The sequence below is a fragment of the Somniosus microcephalus genome, chromosome 17 (assembly GCF_052327205.1).
Source record: "Somniosus microcephalus isolate GS21.2 chromosome 17, FLI_Smic_1.0, whole genome shotgun sequence".
Classification (NCBI taxonomy): domain Eukaryota; kingdom Metazoa; phylum Chordata; class Chondrichthyes; order Squaliformes; family Somniosidae; genus Somniosus; species Somniosus microcephalus.
This window is the reverse complement of record NC_141003.1, coordinates 58,231,378-58,252,022: the sequence shown is the minus strand read 5'-3', so window position 1 is coordinate 58,252,022 and position 20,645 is coordinate 58,231,378. Positions and strand designations below refer to the sequence as shown.

General features: G+C 42.1%; 1 protein-coding gene across 2 annotated transcripts in view; it reads right to left on the bottom strand.

The window, feature by feature from the left end:
- Positions 1 to 37: 37 nt before the first annotated feature.
- The window catches only part of armc10 (armadillo repeat containing 10), a 42,124-nt gene continuing 21,516 nt past the window's right edge, over positions 38 to 20,645 (bottom strand). For both annotated transcript variants that reach the window (XM_086010430.1, XM_086010429.1), the window contains 3 exons: positions 14,379 to 14,555; positions 11,771 to 11,842; positions 38 to 8,533 (listed from right to left, as the gene is read on the bottom strand). In XM_086010430.1, coding sequence (XP_085866556.1) covers positions 8,273 to 8,533; positions 11,771 to 11,842; positions 14,379 to 14,555 — 510 coding nt within the window. In that variant the 3' untranslated portion in view covers positions 38 to 8,272. The remainder of the gene's footprint in view (positions 8,534 to 11,770; positions 11,843 to 14,378; positions 14,556 to 20,645) is intronic.

Here is a 20,645-nt window from a genome sequence, read left to right as displayed (position 1 = left end):
TGGGTTGTTTAGTTAATTAATACACAGACTACCAGAGTAACTTAAAACAGGACTTTACTATTTGAAGGTCAGGGCGAATCTGCCCAATAAATCCTGACACAACACTTATATACTGGTGTGGTCACCGTCGGTATTACAGTATACAGAAGCCAAACAAAGTAGTGCCACACCTAAAATAGTTCTCTTAAAGGTGAACGGTTACATACAATAGTTCTCTTAAAGGTAGACGGGTACATACACTACAGTTCCCTCGAATAATTTTTGGATACGCGGCCCATTCAAATTTACACGCATGCAGTTTTTCTATTTAAAAGCTGGTGAGTGGCCACTGTGCGGCTGCGGAGCTTCATGGGAACATTGGTCATCACATAGTTGCATGATGACTTATGCCTGCAACGTGTGATGACTTTAGTGCATACATCCCAGCACTGACTTTCAGTGCAAATTCTGAAGTGAAGCCAGCTTAAGTAAGTTCATTTATTGAAATTGCTCGTCATATTGCTTAAAATCTGTTTAACAAGCTTCTGTCTTGCTGCTTAATGCCGGCTCAAGTAGCTGAGAACAGAAACAAAGTTGCCTCCAAGGTAGAGATGCCAACTCTGTTTGGACATATTCCTGGAGGTTTGATCACATGACATCACGTGATGTCTGATCACATGATGTTCAATCACAAGACACTTTGCAAATATTATTACATTTACTTTATGAAGTAAATGCTAAACATGTTCCACTCTCTCATCCCACTGGGCAAGTAAAACTAATGCCAAATGATAGTGTTTAAGATATAAAATGTGATTTGGGCATGGCATCCAATGTGTGTGTAATATTGTCACCACAGAGAGCACAAGAACCCCCGTTGTAGGTACACCTCGTCTAGACCAGTTGCAAGAGTGAGGGACAGCTTATCTCCACATAGTGGGATGTGGAATTAAGTGTATTACTGTAGCCTTTTTGCTGTCCTTGATTAGTTCTAGAAGCTAGGTTAAATTTTCAGAAGAACTAATTTTCTCCGTAGTTGCCAGGATACAGGGGACAACAGCAAATTGGGAGCAGTGGTAAATGATGAATATCAATGTGCACAAATTCAAAAGGATCTTGACAAGCTCAATCAGTGGGCGGAGAAATGGCAGTTGCAATTTAATACAGGGAACTGTAAGGTTATGAGATTTGGCAGAGGGAAGGTTGATGTGGATTATTTGCTTGCAGTATCAGGAGTAGGAGATTGATCTTGAGGTTTTAGCGGACAAGTCACTACAATCATCAGCACAATGCTTTTTAACAGTCTGGGACCAAACAGAATGTTGGGATGTATAGCAAAGGATATACTGTAACATATAAATCCAGTTACAATCATTTTAAAACTATTTAGCTCCAAGATAACATCTGGAGTACTGCATGCAGTTTTGGCTCCAATATTTCAAAAAAGGATATAGTTATTGGAGGGGGTACAGAGAAGGGCTACTTGGTTGATCAGAACTTAAGGAAATGATGTATGAGGAAACAATAACTACTCGGTCTTTTCTCTCTTGGAAAGAGGAGACTGAAAGGGAATATGATACTGTAGATGGACTGAAGGTTTTCTCCTGCCTGAAAGTTATGATGTTTTTAAATAAGATTGTGTAGATGGGAGAAAAGCCGCTAAACGATTTGGACTTCATGATAACTGCATTACAATTTACAATTAAGTATTTTTAGCTGTGGTTTTGTCTTTTCAAATCCACTCAGAATATCTCAACAAAACAATATATGATGATCAACACTTAGCAGCTTTTGAGCTCCTGCTTCAGTCAGTCTTACTGTGGGTTTCAACAGGGATGAGTTCTAGGATCTACAGTTCATTATTATACAAAGTCTGCATGTTGATTATAGTAGCTTAAAAACTTGTACAAATCAATGCAAACTCAGCACATTAGGTATATAGCATATTTTGACCAGAAGACTTACACCATTACTAAAATATAGCATATTTTTGAAGTATCAATAGTTTCTGCAATACACTGCTTTGATCCATTATTGAAAACTGAATTTTCACATATACCAAAATTACTTGTTCCTTAATAGTTTGCAGTATTTTGGGTCTAGAGGAAGGAAACTAAAAAAAAAGTGTTGTTATACATTGCATCTCTGATAGGCTAATTTATTGTACAAACTCCAGATAGCCTCCCCAAATACCAATATGTTTGAAAGCTATTTGTTCTATTCCAGCTGCGTGTTCCTGCTGGGAACCTACTTATGAGCTTCAAAATGTGGTGGTTCTACTTGAGAATCAGTGTTCTTTTCAGTTACAGCACTTATATTATTTTCTGGGAAGAAACATATAGAAGATAGGAGCAGGAGTAGGCCATTCGGTCCCTCGAGCCTGCTCCGCCATTCAATGAGATCATGGCTGATCATCCAAATTCAGTACCCTGTCCCTGCTTTCTCCCCATATCCCTTGATCCCTTTAGCCTTAAGAAATATATCCAACTCCTTCTTGAATATATTTAATGAATTGGCCTCTACTGCCTTCTGTGGTAGAGAATTCCACAGGTTCACCACTGTGGGTGAAGAAATTCCTCCTCATTTCTGTCCTAAATGGCTTACCCCTTATCCTTAGACTGTGACCCCTGGTTCTGGACACCCTGACCATCGGGAACATCCTTCCTGCATCTAGTCTGTCCAGTCCTGTCAGAATTTTATAAGTTTCAATGAGATCCCCTCTCATTCTTCTAAACTCCAGCGAGTATAAGCTGGTAAAAAAGGCATATGGGATACTTGCCTTCATTAGCCGAGGCATAGAATATAAGAGCAAGGAGGTTATGATGGAGCTGTATAAAACACTGGTTAGGCCACAGCTGGAATACTGTGTGCAGTTCTGGTCGCCACACTACAGGAAGGATGTGATCACTTTGGAGAGGGTGCAGAGGAGATTCACCAGGATGTTACCAGGGCTGGAGCGCTTCAGCTATGAAGAAAGACTGGGCAGATTGGGTTTGTTTTCCTTGGAGCAGAGGAGGCTGAGGGGGGACATGATTGAGGTGTACAAAATTATGAGGGGCATAGATAGGATGGATACTGAGGAGCTTTTTCCCTTAGTAGAAGGGTCAATAACTAGGGGGCATAGATTCAAGGTAAAGGGCGGGAGGTTTAGAGGGGATTTGAGAAAGAACTTTTTCACCCAGAGGGTGGTTGGAGTCTGGAACTCACTGCCTGAAAGGGTTGTGGAGGCAGGAACCCTCACAACATTGAAGAAGCATTTGGATGAGCACTTGAAATGCCATAACATACAAGGCTATGGACCAAATGCTGGAATATGGGATTAGACAGGGCTTGATGGCCGGCACGGACACGATGGGCCGAAGGGCCTCTATCCTTGCTGTATAACTCTATGCCTCTATAATTGACCCAATCTCTCCTCATACATCATTCCTGCCATCCCAGGTATCAGCCTGGTGAATCTTAACTGCACTCCCTCCATGGCAAGAACATCCTTTCTCAGATAAGGCGACCAAAACTGCACACAATACTCAAGATGTGGTCTCGCCAAGGCCCTGTACAACTGCAGCAAGACATCCTTGTTCCTGTACTCAAACCCTCTCGCTACGAAGGCCAACATACCATTTGCCTTCTTAACCGCCTGCTGCACCTGCATGCTTACCTTCAGCGACTGGTGCACAAGGACACCCAGGTCTCTTTGCACTTCCCCTTCTCCCAATCTATTGCCATTCAGATAATAATCTGCCTTCCTGTTTTTGACACCAAAGTGGATAACCTCGCATTTATCCACATTATATTGCATCTGCCATGCTTCTGCCCAATCACCCAACCTGTCCAAATCATCCTGGAGTTTCTCAGCATCCTCCTCACAGCACACACATCCACCCAGCTTTGTGTCGTCTGCAAACTTGGAGATATTACATCTAGTTCCCTCGTCTAGATCATTAATATATATTGTGAATAGCTGGGGTCCAAGGACCGATCCCTGCGGTACCCCACTAGTCACTGCCTGCCACTCGGAAAAAGACCCGTTTATTCCAACTCTTTGCTTTCTGTCTGCCAACCAGTTCTCTATCCAAGTCAATACCTTGCCCCCAATCCCATGTGCCTTAACTTTACACACTAATCTCTTATGCGGGACCTTATCGAAAGCCTTTTGAAAGTCCAAATACACCACAGCCACTGGTTCTCCCTTATCTATTTTACCAGTTACATCCTCAAAAAATTCCAGTAGATTAGTCAAGCACGATTTACCTTTTGTAAATCCATGTTGACTTTGTCTGATCCTGTCACTGTTTTCCAAGTGCTCTGCTATTACATCTTTTATAATGGACTCTAGCATTTTCCCCACTACCGATGTCAGGCTTACCGGTCTGTAATTCCCCGTTTTCTCTCTACCACCTTTTTTGAATAGTGGGGTAACATTAGCTACCTTCCAATCCATGGGTACTGTTCCAGATTCCATCAAATGTTGGATGATGATTAGCAATGCATCTACTATTTCTAGGGCCACTTCCTTAAGTACCCTAGGATGCAGATCACCAGGCCCTGGGGATTTATCGGCTTTCAATCCCGTCAATTTTCCTAACACCATTTCCCTACAAATACTGATTTCTTTCAGTTCCTCCCTTTCATCAGACCCTATGTTCCCCAACATCTCTGGCAGGTTATTTGTGTCCTCCCTTTGTGAAGACAGAACTAAAATGTGTATTTAATTGGTCTGCCATTTCTTTGTTCCCCATTATAAATTCCCCTGATACTGACTGCAAGGGACCTACGCTTGACTTCACCAATCTTTTTCTCTTCACATATCTATAAAAGCTTTTACAGTCCGTTTTTATGTTCCCTGCAAGCTTACTCTCATACTCTATTTTCCCCTTCTTAATTAATCCCTTTGTCCTCCTTTGTTGAATCCTAAACTGCTCCCAATCCTCAGGTTTACTGCTTTTTCTGGCCAATTTATATGTCCTCTCCTTGGATCTTATGCTATCCCTAATTTCCCTTGTTAGCTACAGGTAAGTCACCTTTTTTGTTTTATTTTTATGCCAAACTGGGATGAACAAATTCTGTAGCTCATCCATTCGGTCTTTAAATGTTTGCCATTGCCTATCCACTGTCAACCCTTTGAGTGACATTCCCCAATCAATCCTACCCAACTCACGTCTCATACCATCGTAGTTTCCTTTATTTAAATTCAGGACCCTAGTCTCTGAGTCAACTACTTCACTCTCCATCTTAATGAAGAATTCGATCATATTATGATTGCTCTGACCCAAGGGGCCTCGTACAACAAGATTGCTAATTAATCCTTTCTTATTACATAATACCCAGTCTAAGATGGCCTGATCTCTTGTTGGTTCCTCGACATATTGGTCCAGGAAACCATCCCGTAAACAGTCCAGGAATTCCTCCTCCACAGTATTGTTACTAATTTGGTTAGCCCAATCTATATGTAGATTAAAGTCACCCATGATAACTGCTGTGCCCTTATTGCACGCTTCTCTAATTTCCCTTTTAATGCCATCCCCAACCTCCACATTACTGCTGGAGGCCTATATACCACTCCCACTAACGTTTTCTGCCCCTTGGTATTTCTCAGTTCTACCCATACTGATTCCACATCATCAGAGCTAATATCCTTCCTTACAATTGTGTTAATCCCCTCTTTAACCAGCAAGGCTACCCCTCCTCCCTTTCCTTTTTGCCTATCTTTCCTGAATATTGAATACCCCTGGATGTTGAGTTCCCAGCCTTGGCCACCTTGGAGCCATGTTTCCGTAATCCCAATCAAATCATATTCTTTTACCTCTATTTGCGCAGCTAATTCATCCACCTTATTACGAATGCTCCTCGCATTAAGACACAAAGCCTTCAGGCTTGTTTTTTAACGCTTAGACCTATCAGAATTATTATTTACTGTGGCCATGTTTGATTTAAACCGTTGATTTCTCTGACTGCCACTTTTGTTTTTCTCCTTCCTATCATTTGCTTTTATCCTTGTTGCCCTTTCCTCTGTCTCCCTGCTCAGGTTCCCAACCCCCTGCCATTTTAGTTTAAACCCTCCCCCAGAGCACTAGCAAACACTCCCCCTAGGAAATCGGTCCCGGTCCTGCCCAGGTGCAAACCGTCCAGTTTGTACTGGTCCCACCTCCCCCAGAACCGGTTCCAATGTCCCAGGAATTTGCACCCTCTAGCCACGTATTCATCTGAAATATCCTTCTATTTCTACTCTGACTAGCACGTGGCACTGGTAGCAATCCTGAGATTACTACCTTTGAGGTCCTCTATTTTTTAATTTACCTCCTAACTCCCTATATTCAGCTTTTAAGACCTCATCCCGTTTTTTACCTATATCGTTGGTACCTATATGCACCACGACAACTGGCTGTTCACCCTCCCCTTCCAAAATGTTCTGCAGCCGCTCCGAGACATCCTTGACCCTTGCACCAGGGAGGCAACACACCATCCTGGAGTCTCGTTTGCGGCCGCAGAAATGCCTATCTATTCTCCTTACAATAGAATCCCCTATTACTATAGCTCTACCCCTCTTTTTCCTCCCGTCCTGTGCAGCAGAACCACCCCTGGTGCCAGGAAGTTGGCTGCTGCTGCTTTCCCCTGATAAGTCATCCCCCTCAACAGTATTCAAAGTGGTATATCTGTTTGAGAGGGGGATGTCCACAGTGGACTCCTGCACTACCTGCCTGCGCCACCTACTATGCCTGTTGGTCACCCATTCCCTTTCTGCCTGTGCAACCTTTACCTGCGGTGTGACCAACTGCTTAAACTGTATCCAATCTCAGCTCCAGCGCCACAATGTGGTCTGCCAGTAGCTGCAGCTGGATACACTTCCTGCACACATGGTCGTCAGGGACACAGGAAGTGTCCAAGTTCCCACATAGCGCAGGAGGAGCATACCACGGGGCCGAGCTCTCCTGCCATGACTTACCCTTTAATTAATTCAAATTAAATTAAATCAAATCAATCCCACCAATTACACTACAGTTAAATGATATACTTATGCGCCCTGGTTTACCAACAGTCCCCGCTACACCACAGAGAGAAACCAGTTCTATAGCAGTGACTACATTTTGCTACAAACTTTGTTTGGATAAATAGACACACACAGATAATATCTTCTTAATTCCCAAATTTAAGTAAACTTTTCCAAATGTCTCATGAACATAAATGATCAGCAGATGGATTTCTCTTGTCCAAAGATTAGATATTAAACTTCAATCCATCTCCATTGTTGCTACAGATCTAAAAAGAGCTAGTTCAGTCATATCTGAAAAAAATCTTTATCTTGCTTATTATATATTGTTCAATCATAACCATTCAAAAAAAAAGCAAGAATTCAAGAGTACAGCCTTAACGTTGAAATTCAAATAACGCTTTTAAATCCGCTTCAGCAAGGGCCCTTTCTTGCCTGGATACACTTAAGCGCCTCTCCAAGCAGGTAGTGTGTTCAGTTAGCGTGGTTTTGGTACTTTTTTTTACATTTTAAGATGCAAGTTGAGTTTTTAAACAATGGGAACTGTTTTTTTTTTAAGTTTTCTTCAGTTCAATTTACATCTGTAACTCAATTTGTATGTAACTTTTCTCTGTTCTTGTAGGGACCCAATGGCATGCAGCATCCAAACATCATCTTCAGTTTGTCACAAAGAAAGTATGGGTTCACGAGTTCCATTTGCCCCCTCTACCCATTCCCTGGCCAGGCTGGCTAAAACTTATTATCCAGTTCAGGGAACTATACAGGAGAATGTTTATCACTTACATGTCTTTGCAGGTTATTACAATTAATCATCACCTCTAGCCTCCCACATCAAAAAGGGAATGAGGGCAGCGTTACAGCTTAAATAATTAGACAAAAATGAGAGCATAATCAATCATATTACATCAGTTTACAGTGATTCATAAAAATATTTCAGAAATCCTGATCAGTCACTATACATATTTTAAAATATTGAAATAATTTTCAACCAATATACACAATGGATTTTTAACCTTTCTCTACACCACTAGTTTTTTTGGACTAATGCCTCGGAAAAGGCTATTTGCATTTAAGAAACCATTCGTCCTCTCCTACAGATAATATAGTAACAGCGTTGGCACAAGACCAATTTACATGAGTATTGGAAATGTCTCCTTCAGCATTACCAAAAACAATATATACACACTGAATATAACTTGGTTTGCTAAATTACTGTAACACTTGAGTATTTATAGTCAAATTGACACATTTAGCTTGTATAGTTATCAAAACATAGAATTCTTAGTAACTAATGAAAACAGGTATCTAAGACCGTTTGGTAATAATTCTAGCAACTTGCTGTTTCACTTCATTATCTTGGTGCAACATGAGCGTTACAAGTTTATGAGAAAACGGTGTTGGATTCCCAAGTAGTACAGAATGGAGCGACTCCACTTCATATTCATACTGAACAGAGGCCTGCAACAGATTCAAATTTTCCTTTAGATTTGCCACGAATATCAGCAGTCGTAGAAGAACTTCTTTGTTTACGCAGCTGTCAAACAACAAATGGAGCGACGATGGTGCCTGGAACAAAGTGTAAACGAGTTCACTGCATAGTTTACAAATCACATTTTCAAATAGGGGTCTGGAAAATAGACTTCTGTGTATATTTCCTCTTGGTAAAACACACATGCTAAGTTATTTTATTGTTACTAATTTTATTTATGACACCAGTCATTGAAATGGTTGTTTATTTAATGCAAAAAAGATGTACAAAATGACTACAAATATTATAAAAGCAGAGTTGCAAAGTGTTTTTGAATATTTGCATTTTACAGTGCAATTAGTGCCCATTATCAAAGGTTAAAAATAAAATACAACAGCCAACTAAGAACCTAAATTCACAAATAGGAAGGCTTAGATGGTTCAGCAAGTTTAAACACTAACCCTTTATCTCTAGGATCTGGATTGGGAATGTCCTCTCTTGGACATCTGTAAATGTCCCAAATGCAAGTCGTTTCGGCAGCTAGTCTTTTCTAGACTGTTTGTGGTCAGGGAATCTTGCGCCAGCATTTAATATCCTAATAACTGGCAATCTCACTCAGAACAACCACAATAGGTGTGGCATGAGGGTAAGTTGTGGAGGTTGAGATTAGGATTCATTTTTGGATCAGTTTAAAGGGAACTTTAGCCTACATCTAACCTATTTCAACCAGGGCTATTTCATACACTTTGGATACAAATACATTCCTCATAATGAACAAAAGTAAACAGAATTTTTTTTAACTGTCCTTTTAAGAAACAATTTGGGAAGTTGTCCCAACAATGAAGATGCCATTTGAATTCCTATTTGATTAGGAAACAAGATGGGAAAAGATTCTGTGGATGAAGCCCATTACAAATATATTGCAAGATGCCTGAAATTGGGACCTCTCTGGTTCCAGCTGTCTTTGTTAGTTATGGTAGCTGACGCCAAACCACAGTTATACTTAATTAACTTTGTTGAGTAAGTCCTAACACCCTGAACCAACATTCATAACATGCCTCAAATTTTGACAGGAACCATCCCTCATGCATATACACAGAGTTTCAGGATAAAATATATTACTCTGAGATTCAGTGGAAGCCAGACACCAATGTGCGTGTGGCCAATATTACCAGGCCCAAAACTGGAATAGTCTGTCGACCCAAGATAATTTTGAGATGGTTCATCTTTACAACTCACAGGTTCCCCAAAGCTGTGATCTCTTTTCTACTCTGTCCCTTCTCCATATTAATGAAGCTCCATTTATCATCCAACCCTATCCAATCTTCTCGTAATGATTTCAGTCCATACACATCAACTTCCTTTAGATTTCACCCTTTCAGTGCACACTACCTTCACTCTTAAGTACAACGGCTTAATCACTGTACCGTGGTCTCCTCCATGCCTTCGATGGGGCAATGAAAATCTTGTTTCTTTCATTTCTTCAAAAATACAGGTTTTTCACATCTCCCAAGTGTAACTAATGAGTACACCTGTTACCTTTGATGGTTCAATTGAAATTCTTGGCCTCATCTCAGATTTCAGGAACTTCCACAACTCTTCCCACTTCAAGTTGCCTTCAAGAACCTTTGCTTTCTCTTTCATACTAAACACTTAATTTCCCCTCAACATCTTGCAATTCTCTCTAAAGCTCAAGTGTGTCTGAGACTTCAAATTATTCCCATACCTAGATAGAATTTTCTAACATCTCTCTTGAACTCCTGGACAGGATACAACAAAGAGCCCAGCGTCGGACAGTGGATCCTTCACTCACTTCTCGTCTCCAAGCTCTCTCTTCCCATTGCAATGTTTCTTGCCTTTCTCTATTTAATCAATACTACTTTGATTTTAACACAAAGGTGCTGGGAGGAGGAAAAATTAAAGACAGTATATTTGAAGCTTAGAATGAACAAGAGAAGAAATTTCAGAGCAGCAATAACTATGGTTTGGGGAGGGGGGGGGGGGGCGGGGAATTAAAAACAAAACACACCCATACAAAAATCACAAAAAATATACCTTCATCACTGATCTAGGGGTCAGGGGGGATTGGGGCTTGGGCAGGGAGAGGGGGGAACTGGGGAATGAGGTAGAAGTGGGGCCCGGCATTCCCTGCAGAGCTGGGAGCCAATGGTTTCCCTTCTTCAACTGCCAGTTCTTACACAACAGCTGGTGGCGCAAAACCACAAGCAAAGATACTCAACCACAGGGGACGCAATCTTTATTAGGTAAATGAAAGAACATTTGCAGACGTTACATGATCAAACCTCCAAGAATACCTCCAACCAGAGTTGGCAACCCTACTCACCGCAGGCATGCCTCTTTGCCAAAACCCCTACATGAGCATCTGTATTAAGCAGCTGGTATGTGAAAATGGAATTTGATGTCCTGCACATCACAAGCTCTTCTGCTAAGGTCCTTCCACCAAGCTGAAGACAGATGTCCATCATATATACAAACTCTGAAACTTGTGCTGACAGCTAGAAGGCCTCATCAGCAGGCCAGGTAGGAGAACACTCATATATCCAGGTTTCAATGCCTACCATGATTGGCAACAGCCGCTTACCTCTCTGCAACCCAAAGTCCTGTATTCCAATTATTTGACAGGATATGTTGTGTGAGGAGGATGGTGGCAACAAACTCACATTTTACATGCAACCTTCAGGAAGTTTACTGGCACGTGCTTGTTAGTTGGCTGGTTTTAACTGGTTAATATCCATCAGTAAACTTGTGCACACTTAGAGGTCCCTACACCTTGGTTCTCACCCACCTGCACCTGAGCACCCTGCACATAGGTAAGTGAAGTGAAGGTGCACTCTACTGAGTAAACAGAATCTATACCTGCGTGGCCTTCTCAGAAGACTGGGTTTCCACGCAACTAATCAAAAAGAAACAGTGGTACTAAATCCTACACCCCAATTTTCAGTTTCTCATGCTACATTTTCACTACACTTTAGTATCAATCATTTGGGATGCCAAATCAATATCGGAATTGTAGCATAAACTCAAAATCAACACCGGTAGCAAGACTGCCTAAAACTGTATGTACTTCAGCTGGGCATGTGCTCAACTTTATATATGCAGAACTCTGGAAATGCTGATCTTCACCCCACCAAACCTGAAACAATGTGATTGGACAACATAAGTGAAGATCATTGTGAACAAAGCGTCACATTAGTACCGACGGTACATGTGGACTATTAGATAAGTAGTAAAAGATTTCTATTCAAGTGTCCAGTTTAAAATCAAGCATTCAACTGCAAAATAGCTCTAATTAATAGCATCAGCTTGGATCTTACCTGAGCACAGAGAAGGTCATGAGTTAAGTCTGGGTTTGCAGACAAATTTACCAGGACTTTTAATACCTGAACCTGTTTTTTAAACAAATAAAAATCCATTAAAAGGGCAGTTTATGGAAACACAACTTGTTAACTGTCCATTTACTTTCACCACACTGGATCCCTTGCCCATCATTTCTCCTGATGGGGTGTAGTTCATCAGACATCAGTCACCCTCTGGTACCTTGCCATTATTCATGTGTGAGTCTTCACAGTAAGAGTGAGCAGGTTATTTGAATTGAGGGGACATCACAACCAAGCTGAATCGTGTCCTCACACAACTTCAAACTTCCAGCAGGGGCAATTGGAAAGCTATCAGAACTGGGACCCTGATCAATTTACCTCTCCCTAACCCAGGAATGCTATGACCAATCCTTGCATCCCTACCACTGCCCCAGCTGAGATAAGTGAACTCAACACACACCAGGTACCAAACCTGAGGCCTTCCTGGTCTGTATGGCTTAGCAACTCACGAATAACTCACTGATCATCAGGGGAGGCTCAGCTTACAATGAAACCAAAATATGTTCATCTAAATTTTCATAATTATGCTACTGCTCATCAAGCATTTGCTTCTTCTAAGTTGCATGAACCTTTAATAGAACAGTGTGCAGACATAATTCAGTACCCATCTTAAAGTTATACATTGTATTATTTTAATATAATTTGATTTTATATTGCTTTTTATAGTTAAATAGCCAAATTTTACAGCAATCTGGATACAATTTGATTTTATATTGCTTTTTATAGTTAAATAGCCAAGTTTTACAGCAATCTGGAAGCACAGAAGTAGAATCAGTTGGAGTATAGAAGTTTATCGGGAGCACTCCTACATATCGCCAATCCTTCATCATCGCTGGGTCAAAATCCTGGAACTCCCTACCTAACAGCACTGTGGGAGTACCTTCACCACACAGACTGCAGCAGTTCAAGAAGACGGCTCACCACCACCTTCTCGAGGGCAATTAGGGATGGGCAATAAATGCTGGCCTTGCCAGTGACGCCCACATCCCATAAACAAATTTTAAAAAGCTCCATCAACAGGTGCACTGACTGGTTGACATTTGTTCACAAAAATACAAGACCAGCTACTGATTTTTTCTTTTTCAAATTTAAACTGAAACTTATTGTCGTCAGCAAGATGAAGGGATGTCAGTATTGAGGAATAGAATTATTCCTATTTCAGACATCCAACACCAACATAAAAGTACTCCAAGGTCAGGCCTAGGACAGACAGATGCAGAATTAAGCCCTCTCCACTCTGCCCCAACAATGTGCCTCAGCCTGAAAAGAATCACCCCATCTGCCCCAGAGTGACTTTGTTTTCCATTTTCCACATCAACCATCATGTTGACCTTGATGCCAAAAATAGGACAGTTTTGTGCTCACTAGGAACTAGACTGGAACTGCCCAAATTCACTTAACATAGGACTCTTACAGCCATAAGACAGAGGATACTTTCATCTCATCAGTCTGGGCTCAATTTGAATTCAAGTTCCTGAGTTGGGGGTCAATTTGAACTCAAGTTCCTGAGGTGAAAAGGTCATTGTTCAATTTACTGCACCAACCTGTTTGCCTTAGCTGTCAATTCTAATCAGCTCTGTGCACTGAGTTTCTGATTCCAAGTCCACAGACTTTGTCTAGCTGTTCTTTGGTGGACTTCTCATCTCTTTATGGCCACTATCATTAACTGATGATGGAGGATACATCCTCCAAGCACATTCCAGTTTACTGAGTCCATCACTCTAATGGCAGGTGGAATTCAGATTGATTTGTACTCAGCACATGGATTGTAATGTAGAGGAACACTGATTCAACAATACATAACTGCACAAGTCTCAAACAATTGTTGTCATGCACTGCTGAAATGGCTGCAGGCCTAAGGCCAAGAACTTGAAAATACTATCAAGACTCACACATAATAAATGGCAAGATACCAAATAGCTGCTGGCATATGGAGTATTATATCCCAACTTGAGTTAACACCTTCTGGGAAGATGGTAAATTGGGGCATAAGGGAAAATATTATTCAATGCAGTCCTTCTCCCAGAGTGATTGTGGCACCTAAGTACTGGAGGTTGCAAGACTATCTTTTCAGTTTTCAGTTGAGGCATAGGGCTTAGCAAACCCATAAGAGAAGGCTTATGTCCAGCCAGATATAAAAGTCTGTTAAATAATTTTGGCTAGTCATAACCCAATTTCTAATGGGCGCAAGTATACAGCACATAACTCCCTATAAATATGCAGCCTCACTGACAGAGGCCACAGGATGGCTTGTGTAGAAATGGATAAGTTCAAACAGGTGCAGTAGATGTCTAGGGAGTGTCCTTCTGAAGATAAGAATTGAGAAATGTTACTCGGGCACAGTAGGAGTATCTTTATTCTGCATTTGGCCATGTTATTCCTGGGTACCCAAAGTGGAAGAATGCTACATTCTGGCATTCACCTTGTTAAATCTCCTACACCACTTTGAAGTGTACAAATTATAATCAATGAAACAATGCTGTTCCTTAGAATGCATCATACATATTTTATGAAAGCCAAAATTGCTGCAGTCAGCAAATCATACCTTTACGCTTTCAGTTCCTTCTACCAAGAGCTTAAGAAAGTGAGGAATGGAGTTGGTCATCATGTGATGATAATTATTGGTAACAGAGATATTAGTCAGCACTCGAAGACCAGCTACTTGCAACTCCGAGTTTAACGTGGTGGCCTCTAGGATCTCCAATATTTGAGGGATCCAAATCTATAACAAATATAGTTTTTTAGAATACATTAAGAAAACCATTATCTGCACATTTAATTCACAAGTGAAAAGATGAAACCATTAAAAATGCACATCTTTGTACAATAGTCACTAGATCAACTGCCTGAGATAATCAACTTTCTCTAATCCATACATGTAGGTAGAGCTAGCATCTGAATTCCTACCCTCATTAAGTCCATTAGGCAGCATATAGTTAATGTTCAATACCTTATTTCTCAAAATAACACAAGTATACAGCTCAAAACTCCCTTTATTAAAGCATTAAATATGCAGCCTCACTGACAGAGACCACAGGATAGCTTGTTTGGAAATGGATAAGTCCATACTGGTGTAGTCGGAGAAAGGAACCTTTAATATCTTCCAGTGTATTCTCAAAAACTATAAATTCAGCACAGAAATGTATGGAAACACTACAATTGTACTATTATAGTAAATCATAAATATGGTCCATCTGAAATGGAGTTGTTACTCAGTCATAGTATTATATTTTGAAAAATATCATCCTTCCAGACTCTGAGCAGCCCACCCTTCCCAAATTGGAGTACTTAAATCTGCTGAAAGGGGATTGATTTGACCCAGTGGTGGTGCCGAGCTGATTTTAAGCAGGGATTTTCTAGTCTCGGTGTTATCTGTGAGCTTCAAGCACCATAAAACATAACACAACCTAGGAGCTCCTTGCTGAATAGGTAAATGCACCCCATGATGTGGTACTAAGCCACAAAAACCAGGCAGGCCGCTAGTTCAATACTGCTCTGTGCTGAGTTCACAAGTTTCAACTAGAGCAGCGATGAGGCATAACAAAATTGGCTTCAGTGCAGCAAGGCTAGGGATTAAAAAGCTCACACGCACATTACAGCGGCTGTGGCCAACTTGTAGCTTGCGAGGCACACGGAGGTCTTCTATTCGTCTTGTATTCAAATTGGCAATAGTGCACTCTCTCTGATTAGCTGAAACACTGCAATTATGGCCTGCTTCTGGCTGGGAAGTCACAGAAGTAGTTTATGCAACACTGAGGAGTAACAGCTAGAAGCAACAACATAGCCAGAGGAACGGTGGGGAACAGGAGATGCCATCCAGTAAGGAGCGCTGAGCGGGGTGCAACCGAGAGCAGTGGGGAGTGTGGTCCATCAATGGAGAACTAAGTGGGTCAGACATAGACCATAAAAAAAATTCCATGATAAGTGTTAGAATCATAGAATGATACAGCACAGAAGGAGGCCATTCTGCCCCTCATACCTGTGCCAGCTCTTTGGTAGAGCTAGCCAATTAATTCCACTCCCCTGCTCTTTCCCCATAGCTCTGTATTTTTTTCTCTTCAAGTATTTATCCAATTCTCTTGTGTGGGGAAAGGCCATTATTATGGACAATAATTTGAACAGTAATTAAAATGGAGAACAGATCAAAAGGGTAATGGAAGAGGAAGACTGAAAACAGCAAAAAAAACATTTTTGTGTTTGAGTTCTAGGTGGGAGCCCAGGCAGTGACACACAGGTGTTTAAATAAAAGCTTTTCTTTGAAAACATGAGTTTTTCTGCTAGCTTGGAGATTCTGAAGCAAGATTTCTCTCCCTTTGGTATTATGAATTATGGATAGCTGTTCAATTGTAAGCAGCAAAACTTAAAACTAGCCTGAAAATCTCTCTGGAGCCAAGAGGCCCTTGGAAACTGTGATACAGGCTGGAACATATGAAATTCTTTTAACTTGATAAGTGTGGCAACGGCTGCAAACCTACAGTTCTCACATTAAAGACAATGGCACTCCTGAACTTAAATGACCCAACAACCTCTGTAATCTCAGCAGTAAGTAGCTCTTTGTCAGATGCAATTTATTTTTCTTGTTCTTGAGATTGAAAAGTTGGCCACCCTTACACTATGGCCAAGATTCCCACTCCTGATTCCGACCCTTGATCACTGTTGAAAATAAACATAGTGCAGGAGAAATGGCCTTAAAATGGTGTTTTAAACCACATGAATGAGCTCTGGGGAAAAAAACAGTTAATGCTAAGCATTTTGTAAAGTTCATACAAGCACTTATAGAACAAAAGACACAGCTAGCAGCTGGTTCCAATTAATGATTGGAGCTGATAATCCTAGGTTGTCAAGGTTACACGCCTAGCGATAATGCAGGAGTTCTGTCTAGTTAAGATAAGCAGTACCTGGGAGCAACCCAAAGGAAAGGCAATTTTATCTGGTGCTGTCTGGTTTAACAGGCAAAGTTAAAAGAATTTAACAGCTAACGAACAAATCTTGTTTTCATTGAATAATTAAAATATGCTCATTAGAAGTGCTTGACATGACTGTTTAAGGTGATTGGCACTTATAATGATTCTTTGTGATAAAATGAGTCATCTTGATCGGCCAAACTTTGAAACAGCTGGAAAAGTGTGTGTGTGTGTGTGTGTAAGAGAGAAAAAAAAACAATGAACAAATACCAAGGTGCCTATACCCAGTAAATCATCATGGAATCCAGTTAGACCAGGGATGTGTACTATCACCCACTGAACCCACAGAGGGAGACTCACTTTAAAAAAAAAGAAAATACTTGCATTTATATAGTGCCTTTCACAACCTCAGAACATCCCAAAGCACTTTACAGTCAATGAAGTACTTTGAAGTGTAGTCACTGTTGTAATGTAGGAAACGCGGCAGCCAATTTGCACACAGCAAGCTCCCACAAACAGCTGTGGGTGACTTATCCTCCAAGTTTCTCTTTATTCCTGTCGAAAGTGTCTGTCCTCTGCTCTACTACTTTCAACTACAGTGGATAGATTGATTAGACACTGTGTGGCTCTTTACAGACATGAAACGTCCTACCACCGTGCAGTGGTGTACTGGAGCTCTCCAGGGCACTGTCCACCATAAAGCCCGTCGTGTCTTATTGTTGATATGATAAACCGTCATCTGTATGCTGTTCCATCCCTCTTCCGTAGTCAGTGTAGGGGTGGGAAGAGAAGCCATTGCTGGCGATGCTCTGGATATGATTGGATAGGTAAGGATGGAACCAAGCGAGGGCAATCTTCGTGAGCTGGACAACAGAGGAAAGGTGGTTGACTGTGTCAAAGCCGGAACAGAGGACAAGAAGGGATGATGTAGTACAGTCGCAATCATAAAGGATGTCATTTGTGGCTTAGATTAGGCTTGTTTCATTGCTGTTGCAGAGACTGAGACCTCATTGGAGAGATTCAAACATGCAGATGGGCATGGATTTGTATAGCAACAACATGTTCAAGGAACATTGGAGAGGAAGAGAAAGTTGGAGATGAAGGTGGTAGTTTGCAAGGACAGAGGGGTCAAGCGTGGGATTTTTCAGGAGGGGGATGATAACGACGATTTTGAAAGTGATAGGTACAGTGCCTGAGGAGAGGGAACCATTTACAATGACGAGGGTCAGGAAAGGAAGTTGAGTGGTCAGCAGTTTAGTGAGAATGGGATCAAGAAAGCAGGAGGTAGATAAGATGAGCTTAGAGAGGGCATGAAGGATGTAGGAGAGAAACTGGACAAAGACACGGGTCCAAGCTTAGAGTAGGGGGCAGTGTGGTGGGAGGTTTGACTTGATGGGCAAGCAGAACAGGAGGAAGTAGCAGAGGCAGCTGAATGGATTTCTATGAGCTCCTCGCACATTTTTTGAAGCAAGAGTGGAAGGGGCATGGGAAAGGAATTTAAGGAGGCTGTTCATAGTGGAGAAAAGGAACTGGGCTTTCTTTGCTCTCCAGGATGATCCTGGAATAGTGTGCAGTAGGGGAAGAGTGTGGTCCAATAGTGTTTGATGTGATCCAGCCAGATCTGGTGATGGATAGCTAAACCAGTTGTGCATAGTCTGCGTGAGTGCTAAACAAAACAACAACTTGCATTTATATAGAATTTTGAACATAGTAAAACATCCCAAGGTGCTTCACAGGAGTGTTTTCAAACAAAATATGACACCGACTATCCTTTGGCCCTTCACCATGATACTTCAACCGCCATCGATATGTTTAACCACACCTTCGACCCCTCTGCTGCCCTTATCCCTAGCAGAACCTCTACTCTCCTAGCTAGGTCAATCCTCCTGATCTTCTGTGAACTTGAGCTCATCCAAAACTCTGCTGCCCATATCCTAACTCGCACCAAGACCAGTTCACCCATCACCCTAGTGCTCGCTGACCGACATTAGCTCCTGGTCCGACAATGCCTTGATTTTAAAATTCTCAGCCTTTTTTTCCAAATCACTCTATAGCTTCGCCCCTCCATATTCCTGTAACCTCCTCCAGCACTACAACCCTCCGAGATCTCTGCGCTCTTCCAATTCTTGCGCATGCCCGATTTTCATTGCTCCATCATTGGCGGCTGTGCCTTCAGTTGTCTAGGCCCTAAGCACTGGTATTCCCTCCCTAAACCTCTCCGCCTCTCTCCTCCTTTAAGATGCTCCTTAAAACCTACCTCCTTGACCAAGCTTTTCCTGTCCTAATATCTCCTTATGTGGTTCAGTGTCATATTTTGTTTGAAAACGCTGTGAAGCACCTTGGGATGTTTTACTATGTTCAAAATTCTATATAAATGCAAGTTGTTGTTTTGTTTAGCACTCATCTTCACTCCCTCAAGTCCAAAAATGCAGACTATGCACAACTGGTTTAACTATCCATCACCAGATCTGGCTGGATCACATCAAACACTGTTGGACCACACTCTCCCCTACAGGACCAAGTATGTCCTGTCTACAAAAAGCAGGACAAATCCGACCCGGCCAATTACCGTCCCATCAGTCTACTCTCAATCATCAGCAAAGTGATGGAATGTGTCGTCGACAGTGCTATCAAGCGGCACTTACTCAGCAATAACCTGCTAACTGACACCCAGTTTGGGTTCCGCCAGGGCCACTCAGCTCCTGACCTCATTACAGCCTTGGTCCAAACATGGGACAAAAGAGCTGAACTCAAGAGGTGAGGTGAGAGTGACTGCCCTTGACATCAAGGCAGCATTTGATCGAGTGTGGCATCAAGGAGCCCTAGCAAAACTGAAGTCAATGGGAATCATGGGGAAAACTCTCCATTGGTTGGAATCATACCTAGCACAAAGGAAGTTGGCTGTGGTTGTTGGAGGTCATTCATCTCAATCACATGACACTGCAGGAGTTCCTCAGGGCAGTGTCCTAGGCCCAACCATCTTCAGCTGTTTCATCAATGACCTTCCCTCCATCATAAGGTCAGAAGTGGGGATGTTCGCTGATGATTGCACACTGTTCAGCACCATTCGAGACTCGTCAGATACTGACGCAGTCCGTGTCCATATGCAGCAAGACCTGGACAACATTCAGACTTGGGCTGACAAGTGGCAAGTAACATTCGCACCACACAAGTGCCAGGCAATGACCTTCTCCAACAAGCGAGACTCTAACCATCTCCCCTTGACATTCAATGGCATTACCATCGCTGAATCCCCCACTATCAACATCCTGGGGGTTACCATTGATCAGAAACTGAACTGGACCAGCCATATAAATACTGTGGCTACAAGAGCAGGCCAGAGGCTGGGAATTCTGCGGCGAGTGTCTCACCTCCTGACTCCCCAAAGCCTTTCCACCATCTACAAGCCACAAGTCAGGAGTGTGATGGAATACTCTCCACTTGCCTGGATGAGTGCAGCTCCAACAACACTCAAGAAGCTCGACACCATTCAGGATAAAGCAGCCCGCTTGATTGGCACTCCATCCACCTTCAACATTCACTCCCTCCACCACCGGCGCACTGTGGCTGCAGTGTGTACCATCTACAAGATGCACTGCAGCAACTCGCCAAAGCTCCTTCAACAGCACCTTCCAACCCGCGACCTCTACCACTTAGAAGGACAAGGGCAGCAGACGCATGGGAACATCACCACCTACAAGTTCCCCTCCAAGCCACACACCATCCTGACTTGGACCTGTATCGCCGTTCCTTCACTGTCGCTGGGCCAAAATCCTGGAACTCCCTTCCTAACAGCATTGTGGGTGTACCTACACCATATGGACTGCAGCGGTTCAAGAAGGCGGCTCACCACCATCTTCTCAAGGGCAATTAGGGATGGGCACTAAATGCAGGCCTAGCCAGCCAGC